The sequence below is a fragment of the Rana temporaria genome, chromosome 2 (assembly GCF_905171775.1).
Source record: "Rana temporaria chromosome 2, aRanTem1.1, whole genome shotgun sequence".
NCBI classification, from domain to species: domain Eukaryota; kingdom Metazoa; phylum Chordata; class Amphibia; order Anura; family Ranidae; genus Rana; species Rana temporaria.
In genome coordinates this window covers 131,254,078-131,278,043 of record NC_053490.1, presented here as the reverse complement: position 1 = coordinate 131,278,043, position 23,966 = coordinate 131,254,078, and the positions used below count along the sequence as shown (strand labels likewise).

At 41.6% G+C, this 23,966-nt stretch overlaps 1 protein-coding gene across 2 annotated transcripts in view; it reads right to left on the bottom strand.

Annotated features, from left to right (window-relative positions):
- Positions 1-6,477: 6,477 nt before the first annotated feature.
- Positions 6,478-23,966, bottom strand: part of PYM1 (PYM homolog 1, exon junction complex associated factor) — a 34,301-nt gene continuing 16,812 nt past the window's right edge. For both annotated transcript variants that reach the window (XM_040341056.1, XM_040341055.1), the window contains exons 2-3: positions 18,875-18,968; positions 6,478-7,213 (exon numbers count right to left, since the gene is read on the bottom strand). In XM_040341056.1, the coding sequence (XP_040196990.1) occupies positions 6,760-7,213; positions 18,875-18,968 (548 nt within the window). In that variant the 3' untranslated portion in view covers positions 6,478-6,759. The remainder of the gene's footprint in view (positions 7,214-18,874; positions 18,969-23,966) is intronic.

The following is a 23,966-nucleotide window of genomic DNA, read 5'->3' as shown; positions in this document are numbered from 1 at the left end:
CGTGGGTTAGGGGGTGCAAATTACTTGTCTTGCCTTGGGTGCTGACAACCCACGCTACAAAAATAATTTTACTGTTGGGGTCCCCACAACTTGGGAAATTTTATCAAGGGGTCACGGCACTAGAAAGGTTGAGAACCACTGGTCTAGAAGAAGGTACCCATATGGGCATGGCGAGACAAAGGAGAATCAAGTGCGATGATACCAAGATTTTTGCGCACAGCAGTCAACATATCTATTGTGAGAAGCCATAGCATTAGGTGTATGGGAACCTTGTGGCACCTCTGGGTGGTCTTAAAAAATGTCCACGTCTACCTCTAGCAAGAGGTCGTTCAACTTCCAATGTAAGTAGACACGGTGGAGAAGAAGCCTAGTGCTTTTGGGCTCTGGACAGGGATGGCTGTATGAAAGCCAATTTTCTAAGAAATTCTAACATAATTACAGAAAATTCTGTTTTGGTCAGGTAGGCCACAGGTTGTGCGTTTTAGAAAAAGACACCTGTCCACAGAAGCAATCAGATTCCAATCTCTCCACCATGGCCAAGACCAAAGAGCTGTCCAAGGATGTCAGGGACGAGATTGTAGACCTACACAAGGTTGGAATGGGCCACAAGACCATCGCCAAGCAGAATGGTGAGAAGGGCACAATAGTTTGTGCGATTATAAACAACATATACAATGATGCGCTACGATCAACCTCTTAATAAGCACAGTGAGTATAAATAAACAGCGCAATATAATGTACAATTAAATCCTTTTCTATTGTGCAAAAACGCATAAAAACACCAATGAATAAATATATATGTGCCATTGAGCCAGCAGCTAAATTGTTTGGTGGACTTATTGGCACATATATTTATTCATTGGTGTTTTATAAGTTTTTGCACAATAGAAAAGAGTTTAATTGTACATTATATTGCACCGTTTATTTATACTCTCTATGCTTAACCACTTAACCCCCTGACCATATTGCTGGTCAAAGACCAGAGTACTTTTTGCGATTCGGCACTGCGTCACTTTAACTGACAATTGCGCGGTCGTGCAACATGGCTCCCAAACAAAATTGGCGTCCTTTTTTCCCCACAAATAGAACTTTCTTTTGGTGGTATTTGATCACTTCTGCGTTTTTTAGTTTTTGCGCTATAAACAAAAATAGAGCGACAATTTTGAAAAAAAATAATATTTTTTACTTTTTGCTATAATAAATATCCCCCAAAAATATATAAAAAAAACTTTTTTTTCCCTCAGTTTAGTCCGATACGTATTCTACATATTTTTCGTAAAAAAAAAATCCCAATAAGCGTTTGATTGGTTTTCACAAAAGTTATTGCGTTTACAAAATAGGGGGTATTTTTATGGCATTTTTATTATTATTTTTTTTTTGCTAGTAATGGCGGCGATCAGCGATTTTTTTCGGTACTGCAACATTATGGCGGACACTTCGGACACATTTTTGGGACCATTGGCATTTTTATAGCGATCAGTGCTATACAAATGCATTGGATTACTATAAAAATGCCACTGGCAGTGAAGGGGTTAACACTAGGGGGCGGGGAAGGGGTTAAGTATGTCCCTGGGTGTGTTCTTACTGTGGGGGGGTGGCCTCACAAGGGGAAATCGCTGATCTTCTGTTCATACATTGTATGAACAGAGGATTAGCATTTCCCCCCCCCTGACAGGACGGGGAGCTGTGTGTTTACAAACATAGCTCTCGGTCCCCGGTGGGGATCGCGCGCACCCCTAGTTCCCTGCGAGAGAGCCGACGTAGAGCTAGGGGCTCTCGCGCAGGAGAGTCAACCTGCCGCCGTAGAATGACAGCGAAAAGTGATATAAAAATGCACTCATAACTGTGAAAATGGCAGTTAAGGGGTTAACCACTAGGGGGCGCTGTAGGGGTTAAGTGTGACCTCATGTGGGTTTCTTACTGTAGGGGGGTGGGGCTGGACGTGTGACGTCACTGATCGTCATTCCCTATATCAGACACTGCCACAGAGAAGAACGGGAAGGTTTGTTTACACAAACCTCTCCCTTTTCTTCTGCTTCTTTGACCCGATCGCGAGACACCAGCGGGCGTGGTCATGGAGCTTCGGACCACACCGGCAGCAGAGCACTCACGACCCATGGCTGGGCTCTTAAAGAGGACGTATATATACGTCCATGTGCCCAGCCGTACCATTCTATTGATGTATATAGTCGTGCGTCGGTCCTTATGTGGTTAACTGGTAAATCTGCATTTTAACCACTTAAGGACCCCTTCACTCCGATATACGTCGGCAGAATGGCACGGCTGGGCACATCCACATACCTGTACATGGCCCTTTAAGCCCAGCCATGGGGTCACGCGTGCACGCGACCCGGTCCGAAGCTCCGCGGGCCCCAGATCGCCGCCGGTTTACCCGCGATCGGTCCTCCGGAGCTGAAGAACGGGGAGAGGTGTGTGTAAACACACCTTCCCTGTTCTTCATTGTGGCAGTGTCATTGATCGTGTGTTCCCTGTTATAGGGAAACACGATCAATGACGTCACACGTCCAGCCCCGCCCCCTACAGTTAGAAACACACAAGTACGCCACATCACGTACATAGTAAGTTTCTACAGCTTTTATTAAAATCCCTTTCTGTACTTCACGATGGAGTGTCTTTGATTTATACTGGGGCTCAAATTGAGGAGAGAACCTGTGAGGCCATCTGCACCCGTGGAGATAGACAGTAGCTGGGAATCTATGCAGGGGAACCATCCTTGGACCTACTCATACAAGCCTGCATATACCTGCCTTATGGTAAGCGCTCTGTGAGCACAGCACCTAGAAGATTTACACAGAAGATTGTGAAGTTCCTTTAAGATTTGGATTACACAAGGACCCTCATTTGCCTTATTTTTTGTCATTTTCTGTTCACTTATGTTTGCATTTTGGGTCAATTAGCATTTATTGCACATTATTGTCACTCATCACTGATTTTGTTATATATTAGTGGTATATTATCTTTATTATTTATTCATTGGATTATATGCGCTGATCACTTTCTTTATCACTTAAGTGGTTAAGGACGCTGTACCTGCTATGCACATCCATTGAATGGTGCAGTGCATATATAGTAGTGAGCTGATGGTCTTTGTAACAGGAGTCCCTTTTTAGGCATAGGATGACTGAGAACTGACATCTCGGATTACATGAGATGGGACATTAATGATAATTCATGTATTGCAGGAGATCTGGACATATTACAGGTGATTTCATTCTGACCCCCAACCGATCAATAAGAGTGTCTCCTTCAATGCTAATACCGTTTTGTGCGAAAAGTCTATTGATGATAGAGGTGTTGTGAGTTAGCAGTCTAAAGGTCAGACGTCTCTTTTCAGGTGTAATGGATTAGCATGTCAATTACGTCTACAAAGGAATGTGCATTATGTAGCAGTGGCGGAGTTGGGACGTCTAGGGGATGACTAATAATTTATTTAACTGAATGTCATTGTCTAAGAGAGGGTGTATTGAAGTGCCTTGTGGGTGGAGTTGATTCATTGTTCACTTGGTTTCTAAAACTGTATATAAGAAAGCTAAGTTACCATTAAAAGTATTCATTCGTTTGACTCAGAAAACAGAGCGTGTGTCTCGTCTGTCTGGGGAATTGGTATGGATCGTGTCTGCTGGCTTGTCGGACTGTCGGACAAGCTGTCTTGGGTTGGTGGAATGGAAGATCGCAAACGGTGTTAACCCCTGACCATTACAGTCTTCAATATCAGGTATTTTAGATGTCCTGACCTACATGCTTGATCCAGTTAACAGATCCCAAGGTAGTGCAATCATAAGGTGAGCATGATAGCCAGTCAGAGATGGCACCTTCCAAACTTATGACAGATCGACTTTAAAGAAGGGTGCTGTAATATGCATCTTCTTCCTAAACATAATGGTTGTACCAAAGCTGATCGCAATGTATTCTAAACTATAACAAATAATTAGAGTCTCTAGTGTTATTTCCTACAATGTGTAACTTTAAGACAACCGAATTATGGTGCAACAATTTATGTTTATTACACCTTCTATTTTATTACAAAAGTAGTAACAAACAGTATAATATAGGAGTTTAAATAAATGTGATGGTGTAGTCTTTTCACAAGGAAAGTGTATACAGAGATGAGACTGGAAAACAGGAATATAATGGTTGCAGAGGCTTCCTAAGTCACTGACATAGTATATGTACATCTATGTACACACATTACCTTACCGCTTCAATGGACACTGGTTTCCATGTTTGGTGATGTAGAAGTGGCCCTCATATTCCTCACAGCTGCTTCTCTGCAGGTGACCAGTATATACCTATATGAACAACTGGTACATTATACTATCTTCAGAAAACAACCAGACATTATTTCATGTACTTTAACATGACTAGACAACAGTTTGACATATTCACATTGAACGTGATCAATGATCAACATTTCAGTGTGGCTCAAATCAACTTGAGCTGCTCTGCTCCTGGCAAATCACACATGTAATTTAAGCTTAGTGTCATCTTACAGCAAAAAATTTAATTATGCTGTCCTGGAGTATCAGAGACAGAATAATGGTGCTTTAAACAGACCTCAATTTTCTCCTACAGTATCCCAAGACACTACTGATCCCCAGCAAAGTCTTGTTGCACCCCACCTTAGACTCTGAATGGAACATTGTGCTTGATTTTGTTACCCGACTGCAATTAAAAGAAAAACTACAGTGTATTTTTCAATGAGTACACATTATGGGGGAGATTTACTAAAATGGGTTCACACAGATTCTGGTGAAAGTGTGCATAGTAACCAATCCGCATCTAGGCTTTTTTGTCAAAGCTGAATTGAACAAGCTGAAGATCGAAGCTGATTGGTTACTGTGTGCACAAATTTTTGTAAATCTCCCGCTATATGTCATTACAATTTTTACCTAAACAGAGTTTTTTTATGCAAGCATCACATTTTTACTTGCATGCATATTTTAATTATGGTATTTTATACAAACACAAGAACATTCTCCCTCTAGTGGTCACCTGTATGCACTTTTTCAATAGCATGGAAAACTGTTAAAAGCCCCACTTTTCTCTTTTACCATTTGTGTACTAGTGAATTGAAGAGCATTAAGAGCAAGAATGGATGCACGGTTACCCTCAACACATAGTTTGTGCATTCAGGTCCATGCAACCATCCCTGTGTACCTGTCGAACTCGGCTGCTGTGCAGATGAGCCTTTTATGACCAATGCACTTCCATATAGCAACACAGGCTGCCTGCACGCAGCTTGTCACAAGAATATAAACACACAGTTTATCCCGCTTTACCAGACTGAGCACCCATATGAATTCTCCTGCTACCAGAGACCTCAAATAAGATTTTACTACTTTAGGAGAGATTTTCCTCTCCCTTTCTGTTAAGCTTTTTAAAACAGAAATTGAAAGGAAATCTGCCAAAAGAAACAAAACATGGCTAAAAAAAAAAAAAAAAAAAAGTAGAAAGCAGAGCCTGCATGTGTAATAAGAAAATATAGCTGCCCACGTAAAAAATAATTACAAGGTATACATAGAAACAAGGGTTTTTAACAAATCATCAGGGTAATCACACTGAAATATCTAAAAACACTGTAAAAAAAACAAACTATAGTTTCCCTTTAAATTTAGAATTGCAACTAATCTACATACATTCCATGCAGCTAATCGTTTACTAGACCAAGATGGGTTTCCTCTGTAATATGTAGCAGGTGGTAGGAAATGTCTCCCTTAAAAAGTAAAATACTTTAGTGGTCTTAATTCTTATAGCTCTGCCCCTGCACTCATAAATGGATTCACTGCAAGAACACCCTGGCAGTCTAGATGCCCTAACATTTCATTGTAGTCCTGAGACCAATTACATACATCCTCCAAGTTGTCAGTTTCATTTAAATTAAAAGATTTTATGACTCCAAATCTTCTCCTACCAAGTTGTTATACAAACAGTAATATACTGCAATTTTTACACATGTCAAAATTCACCCTTGGTATTATTGCTTTATACTGTAAATCTACATGCTCTTCATAATGTACCACTGTCTAGTTAGCCTAAGTGGGTCTGACCATTTTATAGCTGCAACCCATTTACTTGGCTTATTTTTATAACTGCAGCCGTTATTTAAAAAAGTTGACCTTTCATAACGTTACACCCATTTTCAGGGTGTAACATTATGTATGCACTGCCCCCCCCCCACCGTATCTACTGCCACAATTCAAACAAGGACACAGCCAGGAAGGAATGGAAAACTACAAGGTCCAGCAGCCTTTGCAGATGTCGGCTTGTAGCTTTCAACAAACTACCACAGTGCTGCGAGCACCGTGGTAGTTCATTGAGTCTTCCTGACAGAATGTTACAGCTTCCTCATACACTGACAGATCTGCAGGAGACCTGCATGGCATGAGCGAACTCCTGATCTCTGGTGCAATGCTTTACATGCCCCCAAAACAAAAAATAATAAATGCCTTTATTTTTACCCGCAAAAAAAAAAAATGTGCATGTATTATTTTTTGTCAAAAGGTGAACTTATCCTTTAAGTGGCAGAGGTCTAAAAACTGATGGCAAATAAGATCCAATGATCAGATGTCCTGTGGGCAATCTAAAAAAGTTATCTCCTGGACAATTCTCAGATTTTATCCCAGGAAAACTACAATGAAACAAGTGAACAAGAAATGACGTAAACAGAAAATGCCAAACATGTCCCCAGGAAATCTAGCCCACAATAAATGCCTTCTGCTACTACTTATTTGAAGAGTTCTACAAGTCCAGTTCTAGGTCTTCAATTTCCTCCTCTAAAGCTTTCCTCCTGGACAGCTTGTCTAACTGCTCTTTGGATGGCTGTTTAATCTCTCCACAGTCTATTTTTTGCTGTAGGTCCTCCACCTGTCGAAGCTTCTTACGGAGATTCTTGAGTTTCTTTGCCTTCTCAGCTGCTGGGTTCTCGTCGGTCGTTTTGTCCTTTGCTTCTGTGGTTTCAGAAATGTTAACCTTCTCCAGTTCCTGCCTGGCTTCTTCCACTGGCTCCCGCTCACCTTTATCTTGTTTTCTTTTCTGACTGCGCTTCATATTCCTTTTGGCCGTCTTAGAAAGGGCGGTTTCTGTTTCTGGTTTTGTGGACTGCTGCGTCATGTTAGCAGGGGGCTCTTGATGGCTCAGGCCTGGAGGAAGTGAAGGCTTGCTTTTGAAGAATTTTACATATTTGTTTTCATAACTGGAGGGGGGAGAGATAAAAAAATATATAGTTTGTTCAAATGCAGGACCAACAGTTTTACAAAATATGGCCTAGACAAAAAAAAATTCTGTGACTATTTTTTTTAAAAAGATTTTCATTAACTTGAGGAGACCTGAATGGAAAGGTCATTAAAATAACCAACATGTCATCCTTACCTACTCTGTGTAGTGGTTTTGCACAGATCCGCTCTGATCCAACTTTTCTCGGGTCCCTCACTGGCTCCTTCTCTTCAATGAGTGCCCCAATAGCAAGCTGCTTGCTATATGGTCACTTGCCCACTTCCGAGCCCCACACTGTCTCTATAATAGACACAGAGCGGGGCTCAGTCCTGCCCCCCTCCATCGTCATTGGCCATGATTGACAGCAGCTGAAGCCAATGGCTCCTGTAACGCTGCTGTATCTGAGCGAGCCTCGGCATTCATGCACATTGCTGGAAAATTGGGCTCATGCAGGTATTTTGGGGGGGGCTGCAGGTGTGAGCTGCATGTAGATTTTTTTAAAGTAAGGTAAATATTAACCAGCATCCAATCAGTGCTCACAGCAAATGGTTGGGAGCATTGATCAGTGTGTTATGGCGAGGGGGAGCAGTGGCCCCTGTCAGGACACATCAGCTCAGCAGAGGAGATCGCTGCACTAAAACTGCTTGTGTTGGTACGGCAATCTGTAAAGTTTTTTCATTCAGCCCGCTGGGTTGAATGAAAAATAACTTGTGTACCCAGCTTAAGGGAGCAAGTTTTCATGGTCAGTAAGTTACAAATATAATACATAAAAGAGTACAGAATGTGGTGTATCTAGAATACTTGACACAGAACAGTTTTTTTGTTTTTAAACACTCCCCCACCCTGTATGAAAAAATTGCTTCAGTAACAAACAGATTGGTTGTCCGTGTTGTAGTCCCATACATTGGTGGCAAGTATCCGTTATATTAACAGATTCTTTACCGGCCACAGTATATATACGTTGCAGTAGGGAAGCAGTTATACTGGGATCATGAAAAATGTGTATACCCAGGGTGCTCCAAGCATTTGAATTCTGACAGATAAAGTCTGTGTTGGAGAGGGTAGCAATCCTTCACACATTTTAGGCAGCACTCAGGAAGACAAGCAATCTCTAATGGAAACTGAAAAACAAACAAGGCGCATCTAAGTGCAGAAGTATAAAACTTTTAATATCCCCTAAAGGGGTTAAAAACACTTACAAGATGGTAGATTAAACGGGCATGTAGCAGGTAAGTGTGTCCAGAAGATCTTCCAGTGGCAGGGCAGTCTCAGTCTGATGGTAAAGCTTCCAGGGAAGTCCAAGAGATAACAGCCAACTTGTACTGTGAGTGTTCAGGGGACACAATAGTGCTGGAGCCTGGGGATGATGTCAGAGGAAGCGAGAAAAAAACCAGCATGGAAGACAGGAAGCGTGTCAGAGGCGGGACGTGTTTCGGAACAGCTCATTGGGTCCTTCTTCAGCCAGTGACAATGGTTCCATAAGAGCTAGACTTTTTATAGTCTATGTGTTGTAATGGGGGAGGGACGTGGACAGCAATCAGAAAGCAACACAGTGTTTTAGCAGCAGAACGCTGCAAAATGACTATACACCATTTACACACACAGATAAAAAAAAAAAATAGTAACAATAAAAAAAAAAAAAAATAGTAACAATAAAAAAAATAAAAAAAAAAAAAAAAAAAATGGAAAGAAGGACCATAACAGGACAGAATCTGCATACTACTTTTTGCTCAGTCTGCATATTCATTTTTTGTTGGGAAAAAAAAATGTATGGTTGTAAATATTAAACAATCTATATTTGACGATATTAACCACTTCCCGACCTCCTCATGTACATATACGTCAGCAGTACGTCCTCTGCTAGACGTGGGTGGGGGGTCCGATCGGGACCCCCCCGGTACATGCGGAGGTCTGGTCCGCTCGGGGAGCGATCCGGGACGACGGCGCGGCCATTTGTTTTTAGCCGCTCCGTCGCGATCGCTCCCCGGAGCTGAAGAACGGGGAGAGCCGTGTGTAAACACGGCTTCCCCGTGCTTCACTGTGGCGGCGCATCGATCGGGTGATCCCCTTTATAGGGGAGATCCGATCGATGATGTCATTCCTACAGCCACACCCCCCTACACTAGTAAACACACACACACACAGTGATCCCTAAATGTTACAGCGCCCCCTGTGTTTAACTCCCAAACTGCAACTGTCATTTTCACAATAAAGAATGCAATTTAAATGCATTTTTTGCTGTGAAAATGACAATGGTCCCAAAAATGTGTCAAAATTGTCCGAAGTGTCCGCCATAATGTCGCAGTCATGAAAAAAAAAAAAAATCGCTGATCGCCGCCATTAGTAGTAAAAAAAAAATAAAAAAAAAAATGCAAAAAAACTATCCCCTATTTTGTAAACGCTATAAATTTTGCCCAAAACCAACCGATAAACGATTATTGCGATTTTTTTTTACCAAAAATAGGTAGAAGAATACGTATCGGCCTAAACTGAGTAAAAAAAAAATGTATATATGTTTTTGGGGGATATTTATTACAGCAAAAAGTAAAAAATATTGCATTTTTTTCAAAATTGTCGCTCTATTTTTGTTTATAGCGCAAAAAATAAAAACCGCAGAGGTGATCAAATACCCCCAAAAGAAAGCTCTATTTGTGGGGAAAAAAGGACGCCAATTTTGTTTGGGAGCCACGTCGCACGACCGCGCAATTGTCTGTTAAAGCGACGCAGTCCCGAACTGTAAAAACCCCTTGGGTCTTTAGGCAGCAATATGGTCCGGGGCTTAAGTGGTTAAAATCCATATAAATTACAGTTAAAACAGGAGAATTACTATCAGGGAAATAAGGATATGTATACACATATGTATGCATACATGGAAAAAAAAGAAAAAAAAACACACACACGAAAAACGCATAGTACACCAGACATGAAAGAAGTTGAAAAAACAGGGGAATTTTTATCATGGGGAAGAATATGCATACACATATGTATGCATACATAAAAAAAAGATTTTTTTTGGAGCTCTTCTTTATTGGGAAGGATATACATGCCAAGAATTTTACTAGAACTTTACTAAGCCCACGGCGGGTAATTCATTTCTCAATTATAAAAGTTGTCATCATCCTCAGTGGCTTAACAATATACCTAAAAGCCAGTATTGTGGATTGAAAAAGAACTGCACTAGGGATACCGATTATGAGAGTCAGTAAGCCTGGGGATGAAGTAAGATCTTGGAAGAAAAATTTGTTGATAAAGAACTCCCAGCCGATATTGTCAAAACAGCCTATTCCTTTTATAAAGATACGTCTATTCCATCATGTCCCCAGATCCAAGCCGACATTAACAATAAAAATGATATACGGTTTATTACTCAATTTCACTCCCGCCACAGACGGATGGAGGGCATCGTGCAGAAACATTGGCCCTTTTTGTTGCAGGATGAACACCTTGTCTCTGCTTTACCAAAAAAGCCAAAATTTGCCTATAGAAAGTACCCCAAAAAAAAAAAAAAAAAAAAAAAAAGAGGTAAAGTAGCACCAAGTTAAAAGAAAAACCCTTACCGCCAGGGTATTCTATACCTAAATTTTTAGCTATCTCAGGCATGCATCAGTGCCGAAAACTCCTTTGTAAGACCTGTAGGTTTGTCAAGCATGGCCAGAGGGACTTTTGTGTAAAAAGAAAAACGTATCCCATCAAAGGTTTCCACACTTGTTCCTCTGACCATGTAGTCTATTGCTTGACATGTCCTTGTGGTTTGTTCTATGTAGGGCGAACCATTAGACCACTGCGCAAACGGTTTGGTGAACACCACCGTTTTATTACTGCTGGTCTAGACAGCCAAAGTGTCCCTAGGCACTACCTTGAACATCACCAAAAATCTACTGAAGGTCTTTCGGTTTGGGTGATTGAGGTGATGCCTACCATCAGCTGAGCACTTTCGCAAGCTTTGTCGTAGGGAAATGTTTTGGATTTTTTCTTTAAGTGTTTTGGCCCCTGGAGGGTTAAATGAGGATTTTTAAAATTGGTACCATTTTTATAAAGCAATCCTCTATAATGTTCATCCTCCTCTATGTCTGGTGTACTATGCATTTTTAAATGTGTTTTTTAATTAGTTTTTCATGCGTTTATGTATTCATACATATGTGTATGCATATTCTTATTTCCCCTGATAAAAATTCCCGTTTTTAACTTCCTTTATGTCTGGTGTACTATGCGTTTTTCCATGTGTTTTTGTATGTATGTATGTATGTATGTATGTATGTATGTATGTATGTATGTATGTATGTATGTATGTATGTATATATATATATATATATATATATATATATATATATATATATATATATATATATATATATATATATATATATCCTTTATTTTCCCTGATAGTAATTCCCCTGTTTTAACTGTAATTTATATGGATTTTAATATCGTCAAATATAGATGATGTTGTACGTTTAATATTTACAACCCTACGAATTCCCCCCCCCCCCCCCCAACAAAAAAAGGAGTATGCAGACTGAGCAAAATGTAGTATGCAGATTCTGTCCTATTATGCTGTCCAGTTATGGTCCTCCTTTCCATTATTTATCATTATATATATTTTTTTATTGTTACTATTTTTTTTTTTTTATCTGTGTGTGTAAACAGTGTATAATCATTTGGCAGCGTTCTGCTGCTAAAACACTGTGTTGCTTTCCATTTGATTGCTGTCCACAAGTCCCGCCCCCATTACAACACAGACTATAAGAAGTCTAGCTCTTATGTAACCATTGTCACTGGCTGAAGAAGGAACCAATGAGCTGTTCCGAAACGCGTCCCACCACTATGATACACTTCCTGTCCACTTCCTGTTTGTGTTCCATGCTGTTTTTTTTCCTTGCTTCCTTTGACATCATCCCCAGGCTCCAGCACTATTGTGTCCCCTGAACACTCACAGTACAAGTTGGCTGTTATCTCCTGGACTTCCCTGGAAGCTTTACCATCACAGACTGAGACTGCCCTGCCACTGGAACATCTTCTGGACACAGTTACAAGATGGTGGATGAAACAGGCATGTAGCAGGTAAGTGTTTTTAACCCCTTTAGGTGATAAAAGTTTTATACTTCTGCACTTAGAGGCGCCTTGTTTGTTTTTCTGTTTTTATACTGGGATCATGGTTGAAGCTACTACCATGATCCTTGTATAATTTTCTTCAAGCCAACGATTCTTCTTCATGTAAAAGTAATCTAAGCGGCTAGGCAGCCGCTGGAATACTTTTACAGGTGGCAGAAGGGGTTCCACCCCCTCCTGTCCCCACCGGCTTTACTGAACGATCTGGAAGCCCAGTAACAATGTGGCCGTCAGCATCCAGCTCCGGAAATTGAAAGGAACTGAAGTTGTTCTTCATATTGTGTGACGTCAGAACTTGGAAGCGATGACTATTTTGTCACTTTCAGTTCTGGCTCTTGGTTTACTAGCCGCATAACAGCCGATCTGTTGCTGAATTGGAGCCCAAAGAAGAGATGGGGGTCTAATAGACCCCCCCCATTCCTCCATAAAGAGTACCTGTCATCGCCATTGCTGTCACAAGGGAGGTTTACATTCCTTAAGACAGCAATAAAAATGATCACTTTTTTTATTTTTAAAGAAACTGTAAATAAAATAATAATGTATTTTTTTTTTTTTTAAAGTGACTGTCCTCAAATGCCGTGCCACATCAGTCCCACATGCATATATAAACAGTGATCGCACCACACCTCGAACCACAGAACAGAGGGAGAGCAATAATTCCAGCACCAGACCTCCTGTGTAAATCGAAACTTGTAACCTGCAAATGCTTTCAAAGCGTCACCAGTGGATAAATGAAAGTACTATAGTTTGTCGCCATTCCATCAGCGTGGGTAATTTTAAAGCATGGCATATTTGGTATCCATTTACTCGGTGTAACTTTATATATATATATATATATATAAAAAAAAAATTGTATTATATTGTGTTTATGTTCACATTCATTAAAGTGTATTTTTCCCAAAAATGCTGCGCAAAAAACGTAAGACATAAAAAATAAAACGTCCACCATTTAATTCTCTAGGGCCTTTGCTTGAAAAAAATAAAAAATATAATATGTTTGGGGGGTAGGAAGTAATTTTCAAGCAAAAAAATAAAAATAAGATACATTTTACACGAAGGAGAGTGTCAGAACAGGCTTGGGAAGCAAGTGGTTAATGATAGATAGTAGGGTTGTCCCGATACCGATACTAGTATCGGGACCGATTCCGATTGCGAGAGTACTCGTACTCCCGCAAATACCGAAATAGAATACTCCAGCCCCCCCCCCCGCTGTCGCAGTATCCCCGCTTGGTTAATACGGGCGGGGAACATTACAGCTTTCATTTGAATAGCTGTAGTGTTTCCCGCCGCGCATAGACACTCCCCCTTGCTCGGGTGAACTGTCCAATCCCGAGCAAGGGGGAGTGTCTATACGCAGCGCGAAAGACTACAGCTATTCAAATGAAAGCTATAATGTTCCCCGCCCGTATTAACCAAGCGGCGGCGCGGCAGCATGTACGGTAAGGGGGACATGGCTGCATATATGGGGGGGGCATGGCTGCATCTATGGGGGGGGACATGGCTGCATCTATGGGGGGGGACATGGCTGCATCTATGGGGGGGGGGGACATGGCTGCATCTATGGGGGGGGGGGGGACATGGCTGCATCTATGGGGGGGGGGGGACATGGCTGCATCTATGGGGGGGGGGGACATGGCTGCATCTATGGGGGGGGGGGACATGGCTGCATCTATGGGGGGGGGGGGGACATGGCTGCATCTATGGGGGGGGGGGGGACATGGCTGCATTTGTGGGGGGGACACATTTAAAAAAAAGTATCGGTATTGGCGAGTACTTGAAAAAAAGTATCGGTACTTGTACTCGGTCCTAAAAAAGTGGTATCGGGACAACCCTAATAGATAGACCCTCACACATTATTGACCACTGGTATAACTGCCCCCCTTAGGCCCCTTTCACATGGAAGGACCATTCAGGACCTGAACGGCCACTCCATGCAGTCCTATGGAGCGTCGGATGTCATGTCTGCTGACATCCGATCCGCCAAAATGAGACGTATGGCGATATGTCCATATCGGGTGAGATCTGATGAAAACGGACAAGCTGTCTGTTTTTATCAGATCGCTCCATAGGAATCAACGGCGCTGCACAAGCCCTTTCCCGCTCAGTGAGCAGAGAGGAGCTTGTCATCTGCCAGCTCAGCGGAGATCTGTGGACTGATCTCCCGCTGAGCTGGCGGGAGCAGTAGCCACTAGCGACGGAGTCCGCCTCGTGTGTAACTGGCCTTACACACAACCAAAAAGATAAGGGAGATAAGCGGTTACGTGAGGTAGAAACTCTTCATTGTTCAGGGAACCCCTTAGCAACCAATGGAGGAACCCCACTGAACCCTGGGTAAAAAACCCTATACTATACTCATTGGATTCCAAATGTAACATGAATTTTTCTACACTCTAATATTTTACAAATTGATAGAAAAGTGGGTATTTGATCAGAAACAATTTATTTAAACTTTATTCAGACGTGGACCAATATCACAACCTATATCATGCCACTTTTATTGAAAGCAACTCATTATGGTGTAGAGTCCTGTGTGTCCAATGAATTCATTTATTGAGAGAGAGATAGATAATTTGAAGCCGGCTATATATATACACAAACACACACACACACACACACACACACACACACACACACATCAAAATTCAGCCAGGAAAATTGTATAACCTATAGCTTGCCTTAGCTGTACCATTTAATGTAGTATATTCTTCCTACCTTACATTCCCTATGGTTCTAATCTTTTTTTTTAGAAGGCAAGCCGACTCCAAGAGCTTGAGCACCTAATCAACACACTGATCTCTCATAAAATGTCTACACACCTTTTAATCTATAGTTTAACAAATGTTCATATTCGTGCCTGCCATGTACCACTAGAATGACATCTATTATCAGACAGCACACATGCACAATATTCAAATACTGTATGCTGTCTTTTTGCAGTCCTGACACCAAACTCAATAGCAAACTACCATTTACTACAAAAATTTAAAAGAAACGGCATTGGAATGTGACCAATGTCCTCTGCACCAACCTCATAGCTATGACTAAGCACTAGTTCCAGTGCGAAACGCGTTAGAGGTCAGGTTTTATTTTGCTGCGACTTGTATTGCTGTCACTTTAATAAAAGGCTACAATTTGTTCAGAGTCTGGCTGTCCAGAGACAATCTTTGTTCCTGCTTTGCCAAGTGCATTGCCTGCACCCGAGTTGTCTGCAACGGAGGATATTCATCTGGGTTCCCACCTGGAGCGGCTATTCCCTTTTCTCCTTCTCACTAGAACATCATAAGAATTATGGACAAAAGGAGAAGCTAGTATTTTGGTTGTTCAATGTCTGAAAGCTGCAGATAAATTCCAGACACCCGGGAACATCAATTGTGATCAATCCAGTACAAGCGACATTCCAAGTTTCAAAAAGCTTTTCTGGTCCATAAAAAATATTTGGGTGGCAGGGTTACCAAACATACAAACTCTAATGCCCTGTACACATGATCGGACCTTTGTCTGACCAAATTCACATCGGAATTCTATCGGAGGAAAAGTGAACATGTTCTCTGTGTAAACTCCGATGGAAATCATCGGAATACTCCAATGGGGCATTCACATGTTCGGAATTTCTGATGGAAAAAGTCAGTCAGACTTTTTCCCATCGGAAATTCTGACCGTGTGTAAGGGGCATAAGTCCTTCTATGGGCATTACAAGTGGATCAAAATGTATAGGCTTTCAACTTAAAGCAGAACTAAACTCCTGAATATACTCACCTCCACCTTCCAGCGATGCAGCAGTTACAAGGCTCGCTGGCCATGATCATCCTCTCCCCGGGTGACAGGTTTTCAGCCTCTTGACTGGCCGGTGGGGGGCAACATCATCGCACACATGTGCAGGACAGTCAGTCATTCCAGCAGAGCGGGAGTGCACACCAAGCCGCACATGCGCAGTCAAGTGCACAGTAAATAGAAAACTGCAAACAGGCATGCAAGTGTGTATTATTGCAGAAGAGACAGCAATTAGGAGCTGCCTGCTCACAATTTGTTTTAGTTTTGTTTTAAAGCCTATCTTCAGGGAAAGTGACAATCCTCCCTATCAGTGGAACTGCCCTTGCATTGCAAGTGTTAAAATGCCAATTTATGTCTAGGGGACACGGAACAACAACCGTTTCACTTCACCCGACCTTCCGTTCCCCTGACAGCCAGTTCTTACCTCTACTCCACTATGTGTCAGCGGCGGGCTGTTCCTCAGCATCCTTGTGTTCAGGACTATTGTTCTATAGTGTCAGAGGACCTAGGAGCACTGGAGCATAAGGCAGAAGCGGCTGAGAGGATCAGTCCAGCAGTACGGATGGAGCCTGCAGGAGCAGATCGGGTAACTGCTTTTTCCAGACGCAAGCAAGCATTTAAACTTTGCAGAGCAGGAGGAGGATTTTTACTTTCCCTGAAATTCAGCTTATAAAGCCCCAATCTGGGCAAAAAAATATTTTATGGGCAGCCCCTGTTTCACCTACATCTAACCAAACCTATTAGGGTTTTTCCTCTGATACCATGTGAAGACAACTATACTCACAAACCCCGCCCCCCCTCAAGCCAGGTACCTCGTTGCTGCCGGTTCTGGATTGGTGGATCCTTTCCCACCGGGTTATGAGCCACAGCCCCCACCCTCATCACAATGAGGATTCAACCATAAAATGCTTTCTAAGAAAAAGAAACACACAAGCTATTTTGCAAAATGTCATAAAAATAGATACAGTGCCTTACAAAAATATTCACCCCCTTGGCTTTTTACTTATTTTGTAAAAAATTTACATGTGCGTATGTATTCACCCCCTTTGTTATGAAGCCCATGAAAAGCTCTGATGCAACCAATTACCTTCAGCAGTCACATAATTAGTGATATGATGGTCACTTGTGTGCAATCTAAGTGTCACATGATCTGTCATTACATATACACACACACACACACACACACACACACACCTTTTTGAAAGGCCCCAGAGGCTGCAACACCTAAGCAAGAGGCACCACTAACCAAACACTGCCATGAAAACCAAGGAACTCTCCAAACAAGTAAGGAACAATGTTGTTGAGAAGTACAAGTCAGGGTTAGGTTATAAAAAAATAAAAAATATCCAAATCTGATGATCCCAAGGCACTGTATGATCAGGGCTCCGTTTCTGAAGAAACGATGAAGCCCACAGCTAAGCAATCTTAAAGCAGAACTTCACCCAAAAGGCCCATTCTCCCCACTACCACTTTGGGGTAATTTTTTTGGGGTGAGTGGGTACCAGGTTCTGAAAACTTGCTCCCACTTCTGTTTGGATCACCTAGTCAATTCCACCGAAAGCTCAGGGTCCTCCGATTCCTCCTTTATTGAATTGTATCTGTACTGTTTGCACTTGTAAAGCGCTGCACAAACTGTTGCCACTGTATAACAACTATTCTGAAGTGGCCTTTTGTGGGACCCGATCTGAATTCTATTCAACAAATATGAAAGGAGCAAAAAAAAAATGCAGTCTGAACAAGGCATCCTTTAACCCTGAGACAACTGGAGCAGTCTCATACTGGGACAAACTACCAGTTGGCAGGTGCACAAGTCTTATTGAAAGCTATGGAAATCACTTGTTTGCACCGATTGTCTATAAAGGATGTTCAAAATATTAGGTCAAAAGACCCATCATTTTTGTCCATGTCATTTTCATTTGTTTTATTTACAATAATTTGCTGAATCAAAAAAAAAAAAAAAAAAAAAAAAAAAAAAAAAATCAAAAGCAAGGGCTGATTTTATAAATATAGAACAATGGATGCAAATTACTTGGTCAATTTCATAAAAATTTGTGCATGAATTTATGGAAGGATATCAACATATTTGACCACATCTGTGTAATTATATATATATATATATATATATATATATATATATATATATATATATATATATATACATACACACACATACACATGGCCAAAGCACAGGTTCACTTTCACACAGAGTTAAATTCTTCTTTATTCCATTGTCCACCCATTAAATAGGAAATAATGTATGCATAAAAAAAAAAAAATGATGGTGTAAAACCCATTAATGTACAGAAAAACTCGGCTTCCGTTAACATCACTTTTTCATCCGTTTACATTTATTTTTTGTCCGCTTCTGTTTTTGTAAAAAAAAAAAAAAAAAAACTTTCAGTTTAAACAACACTGACCTAAACGAAAGCGGATGGAAAAAAAAAAAATGATAATTATTAGATGTATGAAAAACAGAAGGAACTCCCATGTGAAAGGGAATGAGTGGCTTTTTTATATTACTGCAGAATACACCAAAGAAGATCACTGGAATCGTTTACTCACGAGAGCAACAGCCGACTCAGATGGAAGCGATCCGGAGGCTGTGCAGCTGCTGGATCACTTTCATCTGACAGCAAGTTTGTTAGATTTACACACTTGGAGGATGGAGTCACCAGGAATTTTTTAAAAACTCCCTGCAAGCAGTGGTAGTATAAGGGTTAAAGCCTTCTACAACAAGCTACAGCTTGAATTAAATACTTACACAGGAACCTCTTCTTGAGGCACATAGCCCTCCTTCACTTTCCGCTGTTTCCGCCATGTACCATCCGGACGCTGAGTGGATGCTATGTATTTTCCTACAAAAGAAAAAGCAACACAAGAACAAAATAGTAACTATATTTATCACAATCACATTTTTATTTTGCATGAGTGCACTCTTATCAATAGCCTTTCTTCTGTATCTATTTACTTCTCTAAAAGATTTACATGCATATGACACCGCTAGAGAAAGCTGGAGTATCAATCCAAGCCCCAAGTGCATAGAATAAACTAACATACAGCACAAATGGTTAAAGTGTTTAATGTCGCATTACCTACTATACAAATTAACAGCAATAAGATCAGTCATCAATGAAGAGTAAGGGTAACAAAGCCAAGTAAAGAAGCAAGATAAGTTGTTGTTGAAGAGGAAGTAAACGTCCAAGTATTGTTTTTACCTATAAGGCTTACCTATAGGTACTGTAGATATCTCCTAAACCTGCGCCGTTTAGGTGATAGTGTACATGTAGCCAATTATGTCATTGGCGCATGTGCTCTGAAGGAATTGCCACCCGTGTCGTTTCCACCCGCATGTGCGTGAGTGACGTCACGTGGCTCCAGTCCGTCACACAGACCTGGAAGGAAGACGAGCAAAGATGGATACGCCTCCAGCGGTGATGAGGGTTTCGTTTGCAGGTAAGTTATACAAAATGGTGTGCTAGTATGCAATGCATACTAGCATATTATGCCTTTTTTTTTTTTTTACCTGCAAAAGAAAACAGTGCCTTACTTCCTCTTTAAATGCAATCTTCAAATTGGTCCTCTGTGCAAGCCTTCCGTTTGCATGGCAAGTACTAGATTACCCTCCAACCAACTCCTTTGACCAGGAAAAGTGATGTAAACGAAATGACCTGGTATGTTATGAATGGTGCTGTGCACACAATCTTTATCTTCAGCCTCTAAGGCTCCATTCCCACTTAGGCGTTCCGATCACGGGTGGAATCGCCCCGATTCTGCCCGCGATTCCCGAATCGCAGCAAATTTACGGGACACTCTTGCGATCTCATTTACATTCCATTGCACTCCAATTGCGGCTCAATTTTGCAGGGATTGACGCCCAACAAATTGCAGCAAAATTGTGCAAACAAAATCATGGGACATCTGTCACCCAAAATAAGTTCTGGCACTTCTTCAGGCAACAATCGCAGCAAAATCGGGCTGCAATTGAGGCGTCATTGAAAGTAAATGGGATTAAAAGAGCATTCCGCAGTAATTCTGCCTGCGATCAGAACGCCTAGGTGAAAATGGAGCCTTAGGCCCTGGTGGGAGTCAAAAATCACATGCGGATTCCCACTTTTCATTGCTTATATGAATAAGCCCTTAGGTCTTCACTACACAAGCATCAGCTTGTACAAGTGCACTATTTACAGCAAAAAGGGGTGAAATACTACCAAAAAAAAGCTCCATTTGTGTGGAAAGAAAAAAGGATATCAATTTCATTTGGGTACAGCGTTGCATGACTGTGCAATTACCAGTTAAAGTAGTGCAGTGCTAAATAGCAAAAAAATGGCCTGATCATAAAGGGGGTAAAACTTTCCAGAGCTGAAGTGGTTAAAGTGGAACTTTACCCATAACAACTTGCTTCTTGCTTGTGGCTGCCATTTTGCTGGAGCCCAGAGCCCCCCAAACAGCAGTAAATCATAAAGTAGAACTAAATCCATAGATTTACCAGTTTCAAAAAATAGATGCATTCATGGAATGCCGGGATTGCCAACAGTGACATTTGCTTCTGTCCTCAAACTGTCAAACCATCAAATGGCTGGTGTCCCAACTGATCACATGTGCAGCACCATGGCAGCAGCATTTTAAACAGAAGCAGCTTCCTTGACTAAAAGATAGGATTTAATTCCACTTTAACCACTTGCCGACCTGCCGCTGTAGTTTTACGGCGGCAGGTCGGCTCCCCTGCGCGAGAGCACGTAAAATAACGTCGGCTCTCGCGCAGGCCACTAGGGGCTCCAGGGGTATTTTTAAAGTAATCCAATGCAATTTTTATAGCACTGATCGCTATAAAAATGCCAATGGTCCCAAAATGTGTCAAAAGTGTTCGCCATAATATCGCAGTACCGAAGAAAAAAAAAAAAAAAAGCTGATCGCCGCCATTACTAGTAAAAAAATAAATAAAAATGCCATAAAAATACCCCCTATTTTGTAAACGCTATAACTTTTGCACAAACCAAACGCTTATTGCGATTTTTTTTTACGAAAAATATGTAGAAGAAGAAGAATACGTATCGGCCTAAACTGAGGAAAAAAAAATGTTTTTATATATTTTTGGGGGATAGTCATTATAGCAAAAAGTATTATTTTTTAAATTGACGCTCTATTTTTGTTTATAGCGCAAAAACTAAAAACCGCAGAGGTGATCAAAAGAATGCTCCATTTGTGGGGGGGGGAAAGGACGCCAATTTTGTTTGGGAGCCACATCGCACGACCACGCAATTGTCAGTTAAAGCAACGCAGTGCCGAATCGCAAAAAGTGCTCTGGTCTTTGACCAGCAATATGGTCTGGGGGTTAAGTGGTTAAGGCTGTCAGCAGATCGGCCTCTACAAACTCTAAAAATAACTAAAATGGAGAGCAACTGAGAATGTGCAGAGCAGGGCGAGACGTCGTATGACTGGATTTTACACAGTACAAATGCTTATTTTTAATGTTTTGCATAGCTATACAAACTAAACCCCTTCCCTGCCAGTGACATTTACACCGCAATCAGTGGCCATTTTTGGCTGTGATCCCTGTATAAACGTCAATGGTCCCAAAAAAACTGTCAAAAAGTGTCTGATACGTCTGCCGCGATTCTGGAATTGCGTGATCCTACCTACCACGCAAATGCACAAAAACGTATTCTGAGGTTTTCCTTCTGGTGCATTTGCATGATATGTAAATGATCATTTGCATGTATGAGGTGTAAATTACTGACCAAAAAAGCCGATTTGTCTTTTTTTTTTTACTGAAGAATGCACAGCACTTGTTTATGCACCCATGGCAAAATGTATCAAAAATGCACATGTAATGAACTGGAAGGAAGAAAAATTAGAGGGGAAAAAACACATCACAAGAACGCATGAAAAACACGCATGCAGAAATGGATTCGGAACACAGAAATTGTGGTGTGAACCGACCCTTAGTGAATCTGCACTTTGCCCACGCAGAAAAAAGCAACAGATTCCCTTTGATAGTAGCTCCTTAGATAAAGTATATTTGTCTGGGTATAGGGTAGCATGACCCACTCTGCTACCCAGGCATCCAGTGATGTTACACGGGGAGGGGATAGCATCCTTAACGGCAACTTGAAGCTTACACAGTCCCTCTTGCTTCATACAGACAAAGGAAGGCAACTACATAAAAATAGTGCTTTAATTCTAGCCTAGGTTTCCTAACCCTTGAAGTCCCGGGATATCAACGACATATCCCACGAGGCTGCCGGCTTCCAACAGCGCCAGGAAACTACATTGGGCACTGCGTCAGGGGGCCAGCTGTAAGAATCAGGAAGAGACAGTCGACTCCCTACTGCAGGACAGCGGAGAGAAAGAAGGGGACAAATTTTGATTCGCTGGGATTGTGTGTAGAGCTGCACAATTAATTGTTATAAAATCGTGATCTTGATTCAACCCCCCTGACGATCTCCAATGCAGAGGTTGCCGATTCTTACATATATCAAGTGCAGAGACTTTATCTGCTCACTTAGCTGTCAAAAGAAAATATCTGGTCAGTCTGCCAAACAGGAAACATTGTACGGTAACTAATGCATCCTTCTTAGATCAAAGGGATAAACGTGTGTGTGTGTCACGTGTGTGTAGAACAGAGCTCGACAAATCCCGGTTGCCATGGCGACTAGAAATGGCATCCTGGCGACTTGGCTTGGAAGGTGGGCAAAAAAAAAAAAATTGTTCCGTAGGACCGGCACTCCGCGGACTAGGCCGAAGCCTCGCCTAAAACATCCTGCCCGCAGCTCGCCGCGATCCTGGGAAAAGGCCTTTTCCCACGATCGCTGCGGGCAGGATGTTTTAGGTGAGGCAGCGGCTTCGGGCCTAGTCCGCGGAGCGCCTTTTCCCCAGGATTGCGGCGGACAAGCCCCCCATCCCCCCTCGATCGCGGGGGGCCCGTAATGTCCGGTAATTGAGGCCGCAGCTTTGCGGCCTTGTGAAGTCCCCAGCTCTTCCTTGTGTGAGCTGGTGCCATCTGGTGGTGGCCGTTGGTATTACAAGTTAAGCATTACAAGTTAAACAGCAATTCTAATGTCATTTTTCACTATTTTCACTGACATCTTCTTCCCTCTAATTAGAACCCCCCAAACATTATATATATTTTTTATCCCAACACCCTAGAGAATAAAATGGCGATAGTTGCAATACTTTCTGCCACGCCGTATTTGCGCACAAGCACACTTTTTTGGGAAAAAATTACACTTTAATAAAAAAATAAAACAGTAAAGTTATTCCCATTTTTTTTTTTTATATTATGAAAGATAATGTTACGCCGAATAAATTCATACCCAACATGTCAGGCTTCAAAATTGCGTCCGCTCATGGAATGCCGACAAACTTTTACCTTTAAAATCTTCATAGGCGACGTTTAAAAAAAAATCTGCAGGTTGCATGTTTTGAGTTACAGAGGAGGTCTAGGGCTAGAATTATTGCTCTCGCTCTACCAATCGCGGCGATACCTCACATGTATGATTTGAACACCGTTTACATATGCGGGCGCTGCTCACGTATGTGTTCGCTTCTGCACGCAAGCTCGTCGGGACGGGGTGCGTTTTCTGGCTCCTAACTTTTTTAGCTGGCTCCTAGATTCCAAGCAAATTTGTCAAACCCTGGTGTAGAAAAAAAAAAATGGGCGTTCTTAGAGAAAAGTTCTGTCTGTAAGGCCCCATTCACACCTCAGCATAGCGTTTGTCAGGCAGAAAGTCTCGAAATTTTACCGCGGTTTTTACGCGATTTTGTACAGGTCAAAAAGGTCACCAATGCAAAAAGCAGAAAAACGCCCAAATTTGCCTAAAAAAAAGTCCCAGAACTTGTTGAGCTTCAGGCAT